Source organism: Theropithecus gelada, chromosome 7b (assembly GCF_003255815.1).
Source record: "Theropithecus gelada isolate Dixy chromosome 7b, Tgel_1.0, whole genome shotgun sequence".
NCBI classification, from domain to species: domain Eukaryota; kingdom Metazoa; phylum Chordata; class Mammalia; order Primates; family Cercopithecidae; genus Theropithecus; species Theropithecus gelada.
Window position 1 is genome coordinate 77,061,865 of NC_037675.1, and position 16,395 is coordinate 77,078,259.

A 16,395-nucleotide genomic window follows, 5' to 3' on the forward strand; every position below is an offset into this window, starting at 1 on the left:
ATTCTCTTCTGTCTTTGAATTTTACTGGGATTGTCTTTTCCCCTGCTATTGGATTTTCTCAGTTTTGGTGATCCTTATGTGTTGGACCATATTTATGAACAAAAGACTAGACTGAATGAAACTGGCAGCTGGTCTGGGTTTCTACCATGGTTGTGTAGAACTCTTTTCCTAATATCTTCTCCCTGGAAGAGGCTGACTGTGAATTTTATGTAAGGGCAAAACGTGTTGACTCTCAGGCTTTGCTTTATGTGGATGTGGTGAGGAGCACACCCCTTCCACCTTGCCAAAATAGAGTGGGCCATATTGCGAACGTAGAAGAAGATTTTGGTGATTTCCCTCTTGGTCAGAGCTACCTTTCTTTTCCTTTTTGTGTGTATTGGGGATAAAGTGGCCTCAAGTTCCACTCTCCTCTATCAGATTTCTATACCCACATGTCTACTGGCCTCACTGTTCTAAATGCTGTTTGTTAATTATCTGATTCTGATTCCTTGGCTGATCCCTGATCTTCATGTTTGTTGACTACAAGCTTGGAAATTTGCAGGAGCCTCCTTGAGAAGATCACTTTGATCTCTTTTGGACTTTTCTGGCTCCTTTTACTTTTTTCTAGCTTTAATATCATTTCATTCTTTTGAAAATATTCTTTCTATCCTTCCACTGGAACTCTGGAAGGGCAGGGGTAGGTAGATAAGTTGTATGTGGGACCAGAACCCCATCTTAAATTCCCCAGTTGTCTTTTCACATTGAGCTGTTTGCCATATGTGTAGAAACTAACTTTCTGAGTGATCTTTCACATTGGAAAGTCCTTAAATTCAGGCTGGACTCAAAACGGTACCATAAACAATGATGGCCAGACCCTTCATGCCAAATAAATACAGGATCTGGTTTTGGTAGAGCAACTACTATAGCCTCAGGCATTGGCTGCAACTTCTGTTACCTGGCCTAGGCCACTCTGGAGGCCTTTTACCCTGAGTCTCCTGTGACATAAGGTCATGGTCATATGCCTTGGCTCTGTCTCCTCTTGTCTCTGCTCTGACCTTGGTGATGAAGGCCCCTCTCCAACAGCTTTTCCTTCAGCTCTGTGCCAGGAGCTCCAGTGTTGTTTGAATCTCATAGACGGCACTAGTTTGGGTTTGGGTTTTAGCTGCCAAATGGAATTTGTTGAAAGTCAGCTATGGTACGAGTTTGCTTTTTATTTTCTTAGACATGACTCAAAAAGAATAGGATCTATTCCCAGCTCATCTGGGACTTTTTTCTTTTGGAATGCTCTTTTGCCGTAGTGATTTGTTATTTTAAAGCTAGCATCATAAAGGATAGAAAAGTTAAACTTTGCTTGGTGGAGCCGAGAACCCTGCGCCCTAACTCTTGCCTGGACGCCGAATCTCAACGGGGTGACATGTCTTTAGAGAATGTGTTTGGCAGGCTGTGTAAGAGCCTTTTTCTCCCTCCCACCTCTCCTTGGGCTGAATCCCTTGAGACCCCCTGCATAGATCAAAGTACTTGGCAGGACCTTTTGCCTTCCCCCTCCCTCTTTGTGAAGCTTTGGAATGAGTCTGATTCTTTTAGGTATTTAGTGGAAGTGCCAGACAGAAGCCTGGGAAGATGCCAGGAGGCATGAGGGGAGCTGGCAACATGCGGACATAATGGGAAAATACTCCCGTTTCACCCCGAAACTGGAATTTTACCACCTTTTACCCAGACCTGCAAACCATGTTGTTAATACTCTTCTCTCTGCTTACACAAAAGGCATAACCATCCCCTCTTTTCCATACCTGGATCCTTTCCCATGGAATATGTGACCCATTAGCCAACTGGATGAAGTAACTCTTTCCAAGGCTGCTGCCTGCTTTCCTTTTAGATTTGAGCAGGAGGGTGAGGAGAGGGAAGGCTGTGGCGAGGGTCTGGGGGCAGGACTAATGCGAGCGAGTGAGGGATTTAAGCAGTGGGGATGGAGTCGGTGTGAGGGCCAAATGGAAATATCTCCCCCTGTCTTCCCACTGGAGTGAGAGGGCCACTTATTAAAACTTCCCTATAGTAGTCATAACCTTTTGGAAACTCTCTGCAAATAGCAACTTTTACCATTACGAGAACGGGATAAAGGACAGCAAAAGCATCACTTTTATGTAGCACTGAAAAGAGAAGTGTGGACCATAGATGGAAGCATCTCGGTTGGTTGACTAATGTGGTCTCATAAGGATGTGCTCTTTAACTCTAGAAATACAGCATAAAGGAACAGAGCTGTGTTTGCTCCACTCCTTCAGTAACCATGGCTAAAGGCTGTATTTTCCCAATTTAGTATATTCAGATCAAGGAGGGGAAAGAATGGATGTTTTCTGAATAAGGTATGAATTTGATTATGGAAGTCAAGTTGAGTCATCCTTGTCTCACACATGATCCATGGTAAATACAGTATTGATACATGCTCTGAGGCTTGCATCTATTAGGAGAGTGTTAGGTCACTCCAGTCCCTCCTATATTTGTGAATATAATTCTGTACTCTCTTGTTTCTGTTTGCTTATATGTTTTTATCTTAGGTTTCCTCTGTTTTTCTCATTTCTCAACAAGTATTTCGGGAGTACCTACTGTGTTGTCACTCCTTAAAAGCTTTTGAGAAATTCTCTTAATTATTATGTATCTCTTAATTTTCATAATACTGCTACTCAGTACTCTGAGTAGAATGGCATGTGGCAGGTCGTGATGAATGCTGTTGAGCTGTGGGACTTTGTAATTAGAACCACATATATTCTGTTAAGTTTGCAGTAATCATAACTAATGTTTATTGAGCCTACCACTGTCCTTTCTAAACATAATCTCTTTTAATCCATATATGAACCCTATGAGGTAGTTAATATTTCCTTAGTAAGTGGTAGAGTCAAGGTTGTAACTCAGGTCCAGATGATGCCAGCATAGACACTCTTAATCCATACCATTCTGCTTTACAGTGACTTAATGGATACCGTGAGCTTTAATCTTAAGGTCCAGTTAGAAAGACATGTTTCCAGCCAGGTGTGGTGGCTCTCGCCTGTAATCCCAGCACTTTGGGAGGCCAAGGCGGGCAGATCACTTGAGGCCAGGAGTTTGAGACCAGCCTGGCCAACATGGTGAAGCCCTGTCTCTACTAAAAATAAAAAAATTAGCCGGGCGTGGTGGCATGTGCTTGTAATCTATCAGCATATTCTCTGCTGTGGAGAAAAGTTGGGTGACTAGATATTTATTGTAGCCTATAGGTTCTACTCAGTAGGAAGACAGCTGTGATTGTTTGAGTATAGGTTTACAACATAGCCTGCAGCTGTACAGTGATTGCATCAATTCTCACTGAGCAGATTCAAAATGGAGATAATACTTACGAGAAGCTGATCAAGAAATGTAAGGGAATCAGGAAATGGTATGGGTGATGGAGTTCATTAGGGATGAATCAGTAATGATGTCATTGTGTTCCTGTGATGCGTGGAGATGGGTTGTGAAAGCTGTGTTCTGACTTTGAGATAGCAGCAGTGGGCAATGAGAGAGGAGTCTCATTCTGACTTCACAGCTGCTCATAGTGATTGTGTATAATGTTATAGGTCACAAAATTATCATATGAGAAACAGTAGTATTGAGGGTAGGAAATGCATTATTATAAAGACAAACTTTTGAATTTGGGGGCAATTAAATTTGAGAGCAGAATATTGGGAAGAGGTAAGAATAATGCCTAAAAGCAAAGCCTGTGAGGAAGACTGTCTGGATTCCATTGCTGCTCTATTGCTTATTAGCTCCGTGACTTTGAGCAGGTCCCTAACCCCCTCTGATTCTTTTTTCATCTATAAGATGTGGATGGTGATATACCTGCCTCATGGGGTTGGGTGAGGATTAAATGAAATAATCCTGTGAACAGACTCAGAACAGCACTTGGCACATCCACATGTTTAGTACATTTGTTACATTTTGTTTCTGCAAATGTTGATGGTTATTTCTGTTGCCTTTACTGTAGCTATGATCAACCTAATTATTATCATTACCACTTCCCTTTTGGAGCCCTTTTGTCCTACATGAATTGTGACTTCCAGCTTTATCTAATCACACACGAAGGTGTTTTTTTTTCTTTTCCCCCAAGATATTTTAATCTTGCTGTTTCCTTAATCTAGAATCCACAATAATTTCCTGCTTCCCACCATGCTAAATATAAACTCTGTTTGCCAGGGGTTCATACCTATCCCTTTGCCAGTGGGGTCCCTCCCTCCTCATTGTTTAACCATGTCTTTCATAATTTCCCAGTTCAGTCTTTTAGCCCCAGGTCCATGAATCGGCCCACCCTCCTTTCTACTGGGCTTGATGTATGCCATCTTCCTATGATGGGCTTTTTTTTTCTCCACCATGTACTTCCCAGCCTTCGCCATTCATTTCTGCATCTGCTCTTCCGGGACAAGTCTTCCCTGACTGGTCCCACCTGATTGGTCTGTACTTTAACTTTGCAACCTGACATCTTATACTTATAGAAATGCTGCTTTGTGTTCTTTTACATTCTATATTTTGCTGTTCCTCTACCTAAATATTAAACTTATCAGGGATAGGGATTTACTGAATCTTAAATCTGCCAGGCAGAGATTATATCTGTTACCTTCATCATGATATCCCCAGTGCAGTTTTTCAACAACTGTTTTTCATTGAAGAAATCTTTAAAAGATTGTATTCACTCTTTGCATACAGTTGCTTAGCAAATACCCTTAAGTGAATCAATTAAACACCTATCTCATTTTATGGAAGAAATGCTGGGATCCATTGTAGATCTGTAAATTCTCTAAACATCTTAATGAAAGCCTTCATTTAAGAATAGTAGTAGTAGTTTTAAATTTCTATTTTACTTTACAGTAGGGAGAAAGCAAGTTTTTATTTATTTTTAAAGTGGCTCTTATTTTCTTAGCATGTAACTATTTAATATCATGTATATACACATCTTTAAAGCTATTTAGGCTGTATTTATTATGTGAGAGGTACTGTTTAAATTTATTTTTCCTGCATCATAATTGGATGCCTATAGTGTTATAGAAGTGATATTATATGGCCAACTAAATATATGGGTACCTTGGAGGAAACTTTAACCAGAATTTTAGTTTTCCATTTCTTTAAAGGTTAAGAACTTTGCTCCCTTATTGTGAATTAGGATTCCTGTGTATTTCTATTCTTTCATTCTTTCTGTTTACTCAATAGCCAAACCAGATTTCCCTGGAAGAAAACATTCTGGTCTCCCGTTATATTAACAACCCCCTGCTCATAGATGGTGAGTTGTGATTAGGCCCTTGACCAAATTGGGCCAGATCTTTGCTAAACTTTTTAAACTTTTCATAGCCTTCTCTAGTAAGTCTTTATTATACTGTTGTGAAATTCTTGACATGTGTGGCTCCAGAAAGGCAGCAGGTTCCTTACCTATCTCTTGGGATTTATTTGAAAGTGAAATGAGACAATATAAGAGAAAGTGCTTTATAAGTTATATAGTAATTAATATATGTATGAAAATTATGCAGTAATATATATGAAAATGACATAAACACATATACATTATATATACATTAGGGTTATATTAATGTATATATACATTATACTGTTTTATTATGTACTATATACATAATATACTATGTATATGGTACCATTATATAGTATAATTATTAGTTATCCTCCAAAGTCAAGGTATGTGGGCAGTGTGTGTTTCATGTGGAGAGGAGGAATGTTCTTTCTTTCACGTTTCTTGGTTTCATTGTTTATTCTGTAACAGGAAACAAATGAACTTAGTTTTTTTGGTGTGTGAATACATACTTTTTTTTTTCAGATTTCAAGTTTGACGTGCGCCTCTATGTGCTGGTGACTTCCTATGATCCTCTTGTCATCTATCTGTATGAAGAAGGATTGGCTAGGTAAGAAGCTGTTTTGGGGTATAGGGGTTGGGTGGGTATATTAAGAGTGGACCCATTAACAAGTTTATTAAATCAGATCATGCTATTTTCACTTGTCATTACTGCTTACAGATGCAACCCACCTCCTCAACTGCTGTGCTCTATAACATCAAAGCCACTATGCCTAAAAAGAACTTCAGAAATTAGGCTTATTTGTCTGTAATCTCACTGCATGTCCACACATAAGGTGCGTAAACATCTTCCCCAGCACTGATCCAGGATCATATGGTATTTTCCTGCAGTGACAATTGTTATGACGCTCCTAGGATATTAAGATAATTTGCCGTTGTTCTTCAGGATAGATGTAGAAAGAAAAATAAAATCCTACCTTTATTTGCCTATTATATGCCAGGCATTTATTTTCATCCTCGCAACAACCTTTTAGTTAATGCATTTTTGCAGTTGAGGAAACAGATTTAGAGGTGGGAGAAGTGGAATGGGGATTTGACCTCATGGATCTGACTCCAGAGCTCAGAGCTCAGACTATTTCATATTTAGAAAGTATTAATTGAGGGTTTTTTTTTTTTCTTAACATGCAAGTGACTTTACAGTGGTTGTACATACATTGTTCTCTTTTTGTTAAGGTGCTTTTTTTTTTTTTTTTGAGATGGAGTCTTGCTGTGTCACCCAGGCTGGAGTGCAGTGGCGCGATCTCGGCTCACTGCAAGCTCCGCCTCCCGGGTTCACGCCATTCTCCTGCCTCAGCCTCCCAAGTAGCTGGGACTACAGGCGCCCACCACCACGCCCAGCTAATTTTTTGTATTTTTAGTAGAGATGGGGTTTCAATGTGTTAGCCAGGATGGTCTTGATCTCCTGACCTCATGATCTGCCCACCTCGGCCTCCCACAGTGCTGAGATTACAGTTGTGAGCCACCACACCTGGCCTGTTGAGGTGCTTTTTAAGTTTTAAGGTAATGTGACTTATGAGATTAAGTGCAAGTTGTTATATTTTGAAGTTTTGTTTCCTATAGCCACAGAATTTTATAGGTAATTGTTTTCATAAACCCTTTAAATTGTTTAAAATAAGTATGCAACTACTATGCTGTGTTCTTCTCCCCAACAAAACTAAATTTTTGTATTAGCCAGCTAGTTTGCCCTGAAGTTCTTTTCATGCGTAGTGCCTTTGATATAGAGCAGGGGTGTCCAATCTTTTGGCTTCCCTGGGCCACACTGGAGGAAGAATTGTCTTGGGCCACACGTAAAATACACTAACAATAGCTGATGAGCTTAACAAAAAATTGCAAAAAAACTCATAATATTTTAAGAAAGTTTATAAATTTGTGTTGGGCCACATTCAAAGCTATCCTGGGCTGTATGCAGCCTGTGGGCCTCAGGTTGGACAAGCTTGTTATAAAGCATAGCAGTTTAGGAGGTGGTTTGCATCTGTGAGTGGTCACAATAAGCTAAAAAAGCCTGGTCTGTGTATGTTTCTGTATTTTAGAAAACACAATTGGAAGATGGGAAATACTATGGATAAAAGAAGGCTACCTATTTATGTACAGGTGCTTTGACAAGTATTATTGTACTCTGACAACTATTATTTTAGAATGGTCTTTTAATGATTTTAGAGACTTAGTTTTTTTGAAATGTATCCTATGACTTGAAATCAGTGAAAGTGGACTAACCAAACCTTCTCGCCGGTGGAGTTCTGTGTTCCATTCCCCTCTAGGTGGCAGTGACAGCATTTATAAGTCCCGTCACATTCTTAACTCAGATTTTGAGTTTGAGCCCTGGGAACATTGGAGACTACCAAAACTCCCTAGTTCTGGCCTCTTGTTTCTTGAAAATTAAGAAAGGGAAGAACTGAAACATCTCCCAGTTATTAGATAAAGGGCTGAACCAGGCATCTGAACATGAGCTGACTACTAGCTCTAATCAGGTTTTTATAGGAAAGAAATTGTTGATAATGTTTGTAGACACATGTGCTCTCATGAAGGATCACTATACAAAATTAGGTATAAAAGCCTATTCCTGGCCAGGTGTGGTGGCTCACACCTGTAATCCTAGTACTTTGGGAGGCTGAGACGGGAGGATTGCCTGAGGCCAGGCGTTCAAGACCAGCTTGGTCAACATTGTGAGACCACATCTCATGAAAAAAAAAAAAAAGAAAAAAAGCCTATTCCTTATATTATTTAGAACAAAATGAAAGTAAAATACACTCCTAACTTCTCAGATATGCAAGGTGCTGAGGATTTTCAGCTTTATAATTTGAGACTTCTGAGCTTTCTCTCTTTCGTATTATAAGTTTCATCATTCTCCTTCCTCTGCTCATCCTCACCTTAACTTCTCTCCTGTGTCAAGTTTTAGAAACTGATTATGTCCTGCCAAAAATTGGACTTTGGGAATACAGAAAAGAGATGGAGGTTGTGCTTCACTGTTTCTCAAGGATATCATACCAGTATATTTTGCTTAATATTCCAAAGATATTGTCACCAACAATATTAACAGCCCTCTCTATGGGTGAAATTTGGCACAATTTTAAGACCTTTCGGGTTCAGAGCACAATGTGAGAACAACAGCACCAATGTTTATTATAGAATTTACTACAAATATGCAAGTGCTTTGGCTAACTGGTTGTGTGTTGGAAGTCAGAATCTACTGAATTAAGTATAACCCTTTTGCTTCCAGCAGAAACAAAAAAATTTATATATATACATGTAGTCAATGGATGTTTTTTCTCAGGATAATTAGAAAAACAGCTTTTAAAAAACTCAGACCAAGTGGGCCAGAAAACAACATGAGTTTTCGGGGCTTTGGTTAGGTTTACCTGAAAGTGTAGGTGAATAAAAAAGCTTTATCAAAGCTTTACAAAAGCATGACGCATGGCAATATGATACGCTGTTTGCGAGAGTCCCGTGAGGGCACATTGTTCCGTGCAGTAATTTCAATGTGTCTAGGTTCTTGTGTCTTCACTTACTCTGTATCTTGACATTCACTTGCTTTGTTGTAACCCTCAGAGTCTGTTCAACTATGTCGATAGTCTATAGCATCTCCAGATCTGCAGCTTTTAGTTATCTTGGGCCACATGTATTTTATGTAGACATAACTGAATACAATCAGTTTGGGATGAGATTACTGGGTTACATTGAGGCTTAACAAGAAAAACCATCATCTTTCCTAAAGAGATGGAACAGGAGGGAAATACAATTCACTTCCTTCTTTAGAAATGAATTCTCTTATACCCTGTCACTTCTGTTTTGGACCTCAAATTAATGCTAGGTGATAGAAAGATTAAGTTCATTTCACAAGACAGTTTTGTGATATCAGTTATTTTGTGTAAATTTTTTTACACAAAATTAAATTTGCGAAAACCCTAGTTTCTGTATAGGTGAGTGTTTTTAGTTGTCCTTATTGTTTTATTAACGTAAGAAGTGGGAGAACTCTGATTTCTTATGTGTGGGTAAAATATTGAAGAAGTGTTGCAATTGTTCCCCCTGGTATTTGGGTGCAGCTTTTCGTGATTGTCGCAGTAGCCCTCAGAGGTCCCCTGTGCTTTTGAATTTTGCTTGCGTGTTGCTGTTTTGCACCACCAGGGGACACTCAGTTTCCACAGAGGGGTGCTGTGCTCTACCAAAATGGTGCAGATTCTTTTTCCCGTCAGGGGTGGAATCCCAAAAGATTTTGTCCTGGATTTTACAGCTTTAGGTGGATCCAGTATTGGGTTTAGATGATTTGACAGAGCCCTTTCTGAGATGAAGCTAACAGCCCGATTTTCACTGAAACAGGAAAAATAAAAAGTTTAAAAAAATTAAAACAAAATGGAGTTAAAAACCAAATGTGTTGCCAGAGACCCAAAGATAGGCAGCTCTAGCAACTTGGGGGGCGCGTGAGTACCCATCCAGGGAGCTGAGTTCCACCCATGCGGCGGAGGTGGGAGGAGAGGACTCTGGGATGGTCCTGGTTGGAACAGCCTTTTTTCTCCCTCAGCCATATTATTCAGTGGAAATTCAGAAAAGACCCCAAAACATTTGTACTGCCTTTCCCTTTCTCCCCACCCCCAGTTCCTTCTTCAGTAGCCTTCCTTGCTAATTAACACTGGCTCCGCAGGGATATTTACCTTTTCTCTGCTGGATTCCTGTGGTTTTGAAAGAATTCAGGTACTTGCTGGTTGCCAAGGAATTCAGATTACCTCACAGGCTGCACACTGTCCAGAATCTGCCACAGCAGCAAGTAGGGGGAAGAGACACCAACAAGGGGGAGAAAACCCTTTCCAGTGCTCATTGTCACCCTCCCTGGAAGGCCCTTGCTGTTTGTGAAGTTTGAGTCATTTCTGGCTCTAAAGACAAGGGATCAGGCTGGTAATCCCCTCCCAGACGGCTCTGTAGGGCGCTGCCTAGTCACTGCAGCGCTTTGGCAGTCTCCCGGCTGCAGCTGGTTGACAGCAGATCAGAGAGCTCTTGGGCCTCTTGTTCTCTTCCATAAGATTTTTCTGGGTCAGGCCAGGATGAAACGCAGTGACTCCTGGCAAGGCTGCCTGAGGTGCTGTCTCTTCATCATCCAGACCGCTCTGGCTCAAAATGCCTACACCTGTTGAAGGATAACTCATGTGCCACAGCGAGGGGCTCCTCGAGGCTGGCCTTCTCTTTTCTTTGTACATTTGTAGTGAATGTTTGTCAGGAAATATAACTACCAAAGAGGATGTTAAACTTCTACGTCTAGAATGCCTATGACTCTGACCATAAGAAGATATGGTATAAAAAAAAAAGCTTTTAAGAAAACAGCAGGACAGAAAAAAAAAAAATAATATGTGGGGTCATATTCTTAGAAGAACAGACTAGTTTTTGAATAGGGGAAGGGAGTTTAAAAGATCCCACTAACTCTCTGGTTTCCTTCTGTTTTGGTTCCATATTGGTAAAGATCTTGGAGCAAGCAACTCCAGTGCAGTTTCAGTTAATGTTTGCCAAGTCCCTACCATATGCCAAACATTGAAATCTTTTCTCCATACAGACATTCAGACTTTTAGACAAATTATTACCATTGTCTTGATTCTCAGGGAGAAACATTAGAAAGCAAAAAGGAAATGTAACTTACGATTTAAAAATTTATTGTCAAAATAAAGATATTGTCAAAGACAATTCGTATTTGTTTGCAGTGTGGTTAAAAAAGGGGGAGGGGGTGGCAAATAGTTCTATATTCATCAATAGGCTGAGAAATAGTACCTAGGGTTTTGAATTTAGCAAAGAAAATAGGAACTCCCCTACTTTTTCTTAGCTTGAAGGTCAAGGCCTTAAAGGTCTGTCGTGAGAACTTTCCTAAATCTTGATCTCATTAAGAGGGAGATTCAAGACTGCATTGTGTAAATGTTGGCCTACATTAGGATGAGTGCAGTCATGTAGTCATGTGCTGTATAACAATGGGCAAGGAAGGACCACATATACTATGGTAGTCCCATAAGATTGTAATGGAGCTGAAAAATGTCTGTGGCCTAGTGACATTGTAACCTCATAACACAATGTATTACTTTTCCTATGTTTAGATACACAGATACTTACCATTGTGTTCCAGTTGCCTACAGTATTGAGTATAGTACAATGCTATACAGGTTTGTAGCCTAGGAGCAAGAGACTATACTATCTATCTTAGGTGTGTAGTAGGCTATACCATCCAGGTTTGTGTCAGTACCCTCTATGATGTTCACACAACGATGAAATTGGCCTGTCAATGCATTTCTCAGAACATATCCCCATTGTTAAGTGACGAATGGTTGTATGTGCAAACGTGGTCATGGGGCACCTAGTAAATAGTGCTCTTTTAGATTATTGTTAATAGAGAAATTGTGTTGAAACTTCAGACCTAAAGAAGGTGAAATTTTATACTATGTGATGGTCTAAATCAAAGGTCACTAACATAAATGCTCACAAGTACATTCACTGAAGGAAGAGTAGAGACTGGAGAATGGAGAGTACATGTCCCATCTAAAGGCATTTGCTACTTAGTGCCAGCAGCTGACACTGATATTGCCAGATCTGGTTTGTTAAGTGAGGCTTGAACATATAGATTTTTACTGTGAAACAAACCACTTTTTTACACTTTTAACTTTGAAACCATTTTGAACTTATAGAGCTGTAAGAGCTGTAAGAATTATATGAAAAATTGCCTTTTACCCTATGTCTAGAGATCTCATTCCAATTCTGCCAGTTATCCTAAGAAATTTTTTTTTTTAAACTACAAAAGGATCCAATCAGGGATCACATGTTGTGTTTAGCCGTCAGGTCTCTTTAGTCTCCTTCAGTCTGAAACAGTTTCTTAGTCATTCTTTGACTTTCATGATCTCAGCATTTTTGAAGATTACAGGCCAATCATTTTGTGGATTGTCCCTCAATTTGGGCTTGTCTGATATTTTCTCATGAAGAGACCTAGGTAATGCATTTGGGGCCAGAATACCACAAAAGTGATACTAATTCTTGTCATTGCATTATATCTGATGGCACATGCTAGTCATTTAGTGGTGTTTGACCACTTGTTGTAGGTGATATCTACTAGATTCTTGCACTGTAAAGTTATTTGGTCTTACCCTTTGTAATTAGTAAGTATTTTATAGGGAGATGCTTTAAATCATGTAAAATTTCATTCTTCATCTCATTTCTCAGTTTTAAGAGAAATCTATTGATTTTTCTTGCCTTAATGAATTATTGCTATGGTAGTTGCCAAATGATGATTTTCTAATTCCATCATAACTTTTGCTTTTATTTTTTGGCATTTTTCCGTAAGGAAGAGCTTTCTCTTCTCATTTATTTATTCATCTATTTATTTATATCAATGCAGACTCAAGCATTCCTATTTTATTTAATGGGTTATAATTCTTTACTATCATGATTTATTTTGATGCTCAAATTGTCCCAGATTTGGCCAATGGGAGACCTCTCAAGCTGGCTTTGTGTCCTTTTGACATGTCTTTATCATTCTTTGAGCACAAGGTAAAGTTTCAGGCTCATCTTGTTTTTTCTCTAGTCTAGCCCTGGAATCAACCATTTCTCCAAGGAGCACTGGTTGCTTTTTCATGGAGTATAGTATTTAGAAATCAATATCTGGGTGCTAAATATGCTCATTGTCCTGGGGCATTTCTGCTTTCAGATCCTGGCCATGAACAGAGTTAGGAAATTATGTATATATGTACATATACACATGTACATCTATATTTCTATATATGTCTCTAATGTATTGTTGAAAAACAGAAGTTTGTACTAGTACCCACAGTTCTAGTTCAAAACTACAGAGTTCCTTCTCATTTTTTGCTTTTCATATTTTAAAATCTCTTTTCCAACAGCAGGAAATCTGGCTCCCAGTATCTTTAATATATTTATTTATTTGCTCAATTCCTTTTTTTTGTGGCTAGTTTCCTGACCCCACTGGGCCACTGTCCCACTGAGATGCCGTTTTTTTATGGATTTAGACCTCTATTTGGTGGCTACCCTGCTTAGAAAACCTCCTTCTGCTTCTGGCTGACTTCCCATCCTAGTCACCATCTTCCTTTTTTTTTTTTTTTTTTTTTTTTAACACTCACCATCTTCCTCATGTGGGCCCTGGCTACCACTGGGTTGCAAGAAGGAAGGTCTGATTTTTATATGTTGTTCAGGTAATTAAAGTTTAAAAGAAAAAACAAAGCTTTTGTAGGTTAATCAGAACTTGACCAGTAGGTCAGATTCAAGACTAATGTGACCTCTGGTCTAGACAATAAAAAAGAAAATAGTGATCAGATGTTGATGATGGCTTATTTAATATGGATTTTAGTGATAGCTATAATCTTACTGGGGTAGGAGGAAAGATGAGCACACACACCTTTTCGCTACATAGTGTATGTTCCCCACTAGACTGAGGGAGATACGGAGTGGAGCACTTTCACCCTTCAGGGGAACTTTTCCTTTAAGCTTTTTTGTTTCACTTTAATTTTTGCTTCCTTCTGCTTCATACACTCAGTTTAGAATTCCACACTTTGATACTAGAAATCTTATCCTTGCTGGGGTTCAGAATAAAACACTCCAGTGAAAAGGAAGATTAAGAAGAAGAAACATGATTTTTTTTTTTTTTTAAGATGTGTAGCCCTCTTGAAGAAAATAATGTAGGAATGACAAATGTGTTGGTACCAGATTCCAGCTCACCACAGACTTTTGTCAGGCTTTTCATGTTGACCAAGTTAGATCAGGTACTTGTAGTAACTACAAGAGATGAAAAGCCTCTTTTTCTGAAGCAGAAGCTTTCCTCTCCTTCTAACTCATTATTCATTGAGGGGAGAGGATGGCAGGAGGGATGTCACCTTGAGGTAATGTCTGGCTGAGGCAGGCAGCCTCTGTGGGACCAGCACGGGGCCCCTTTGCATCTTACAAGAATTCAGAGAATGACTGTCTTCAACTTGCTTGGACAGTCTATCAGAGGAAGATTGGGATGCATAGGCAAGGCTTACTCACCAGGGCACTGGGGTGTGACATGGCTAGAAGTTAAGTGATAACAACTGGAAGTTGGAAGTTTCTAGAAAATCTGGGGTCCTTCTCAAGCATAGACGTAATAATACTCATCAAACTCTTGTCTTTTAGCCTAGTCATCATTTTCTTTGTCCACATCCTTTTTCCTAGCCTCATGTTTGTTTATTTTAGTTTTTTGGGTTTGGGTTTTTTTTCTTTTCACTTTTCTTTCTTTGGCTCTTGTATATTTCTGGTACAGGGAATTAGGGAGTGGAGATAGTGGGTGGATGAGAAGAAACAGAAGAGGAAAATTTTTTAATGCTGACCTTTAATGTGGTGAAAATTCATGTTGACTTCATAGTCTGAGTAAGCATATGTAAATAATTTGTAAGTCATATGAAAATAAACTTGTGGCCTTCCTTTTTTTTCACACACTTGGATATGCCTCTTGGGAAAACCACTCTAGTGAAGGGTGATATGGTTACAGTGGTATGTAAACAGGGGTTGATATTTACCATAACCATTCGCCTTGAGTGTCTTTTTGTTGATATTGAGCATCACTGGAAAGTTCTCTCTTTCCCTGGTTACTTCCTTCAGAGGCACATATATTTTATACTTTGGTCTTCTTTTGACAACAGTCCAGGATATCATATTGCTTCCCTGTTTTCAGCGGGCTCCATGTTTAATTCCTCTTTCTTTTGCCTTCATTCCAAATTCAGGACTAAGTCTCTTGCACTGTGCCCATATTTATGCTGTTTTGCTTTGTCTGCTGTTAATGCTGTCATTATCATTCTTTTTTAAATGAGTATTACGGATCAGTTCTGTTCTTTCTATGGATGTGAGCTCTAAGCCTGTATATAGCTCTGCTGTCCCTTTTTCTTTTTGCTTAATTTTTTTCATTGAATGCTGTAGTACCAGGCACTGTGTGGGCACTCAGTAAATGTTTCTGTTGCCTAGGCTGGAGTGTAGTGGTGCGATCACAGCTCACTGCAGCCTCTGTCTCCTGGGCTCAAGCAGTCATCTCGCCTTAGCTTCCCAAGTAGCTGGGACTACAGGTACACACTACCACGCCTGCTTAATTTTTTAATTTTTCGTAGAGATAGGTTCTTGCTCTGTTGCCTAGGCTGGTCTCAAACTCCTGGGCTCAAACAGTCCTCCTGCTTCGGCCTCCCAAAGCGTTGAGACTACAGGCATGAGCCACCATGCCCAGCCAGTTGTTATTTCTTGACCAGCTAATGCTGTATCTTTCACAGTATCCTACACACAATTTCCCAGGTCGTAAATAGCTATATTTTCAATTTTCGTTCTTCCTATTGGTGTAACGTTCTATATAAGAGAAGCAGTGTCTTGTTGTGATTAAGTACATGGGTTTTGGAGTTGATGTGATCTTGAACAAGTTATTTAATAGACCACATTTCATTTTCACATCTATTTTTCCACTTGGATAAAATATTATCTACTACTTCATAGGGTTGCTTTAAGGATTGAATGAAGTGCGACATTATAAAACACTTAGAATGGGAGTTAGCACTTCGTAGGCACTCGGTATTTGTTAGATAATGATATTACCCTCCTTTATTATTATCTCATTGATCCTCAGTTCCAGCCTGTATGTCCTTGAAACTCTGTTCCTGGCATTTAACCTGTTTCCCTTCTATCAGGTTTGCAACTGTGCGATATGATCAAGGAGCCAAGAACATACGGAACCAGTTCATGCATCTGACAAACTACAGTGTGAACAAGAAGAGTGGAGACTACGTCAGGTACTGGCTGTGTCTGAGCCGGAAGTCAGAGGTGTCAGTCTCAGATGCGGGTGTTGTAGAGGTGGAAAGGTAACATGTGGCACTGGAGGATAACGTTACATTAATGTCCATGTACCATTTATGGAAAACTGTTAGTCATATAACAGTGTTGAGGCATATCTCCTGCTGCTTCTCCATTGCCTCCCCAGTTAACAGTGTCACCTTTCTCTACCAAAATGTGCTTTTACAAGTTTTTCTTCCTCATTGCCTTCCCTCACTTGACTTAGGGATGGGAATTTAATAGGCATATGGAACGTTTTAGAAGTTAAG

At 39.5% G+C, this 16,395-nt stretch overlaps 1 protein-coding gene across 3 annotated transcripts in view; it reads left to right on the top strand.

The window, feature by feature from the left end:
• The window catches only part of TTLL5 (tubulin tyrosine ligase like 5), a 292,858-nt gene that overhangs the window by 38,710 nt on the left and 237,753 nt on the right, over positions 1 to 16,395 (top strand). For all 3 annotated transcript variants that reach the window (XM_025392848.1, XM_025392849.1, XM_025392850.1), the window contains exons 8-10: positions 5,185 to 5,254; positions 5,801 to 5,885; positions 15,985 to 16,086. In XM_025392848.1, coding sequence (XP_025248633.1) covers positions 5,185 to 5,254; positions 5,801 to 5,885; positions 15,985 to 16,086 — 257 coding nt within the window. The remainder of the gene's footprint in view (positions 1 to 5,184; positions 5,255 to 5,800; positions 5,886 to 15,984; positions 16,087 to 16,395) is intronic.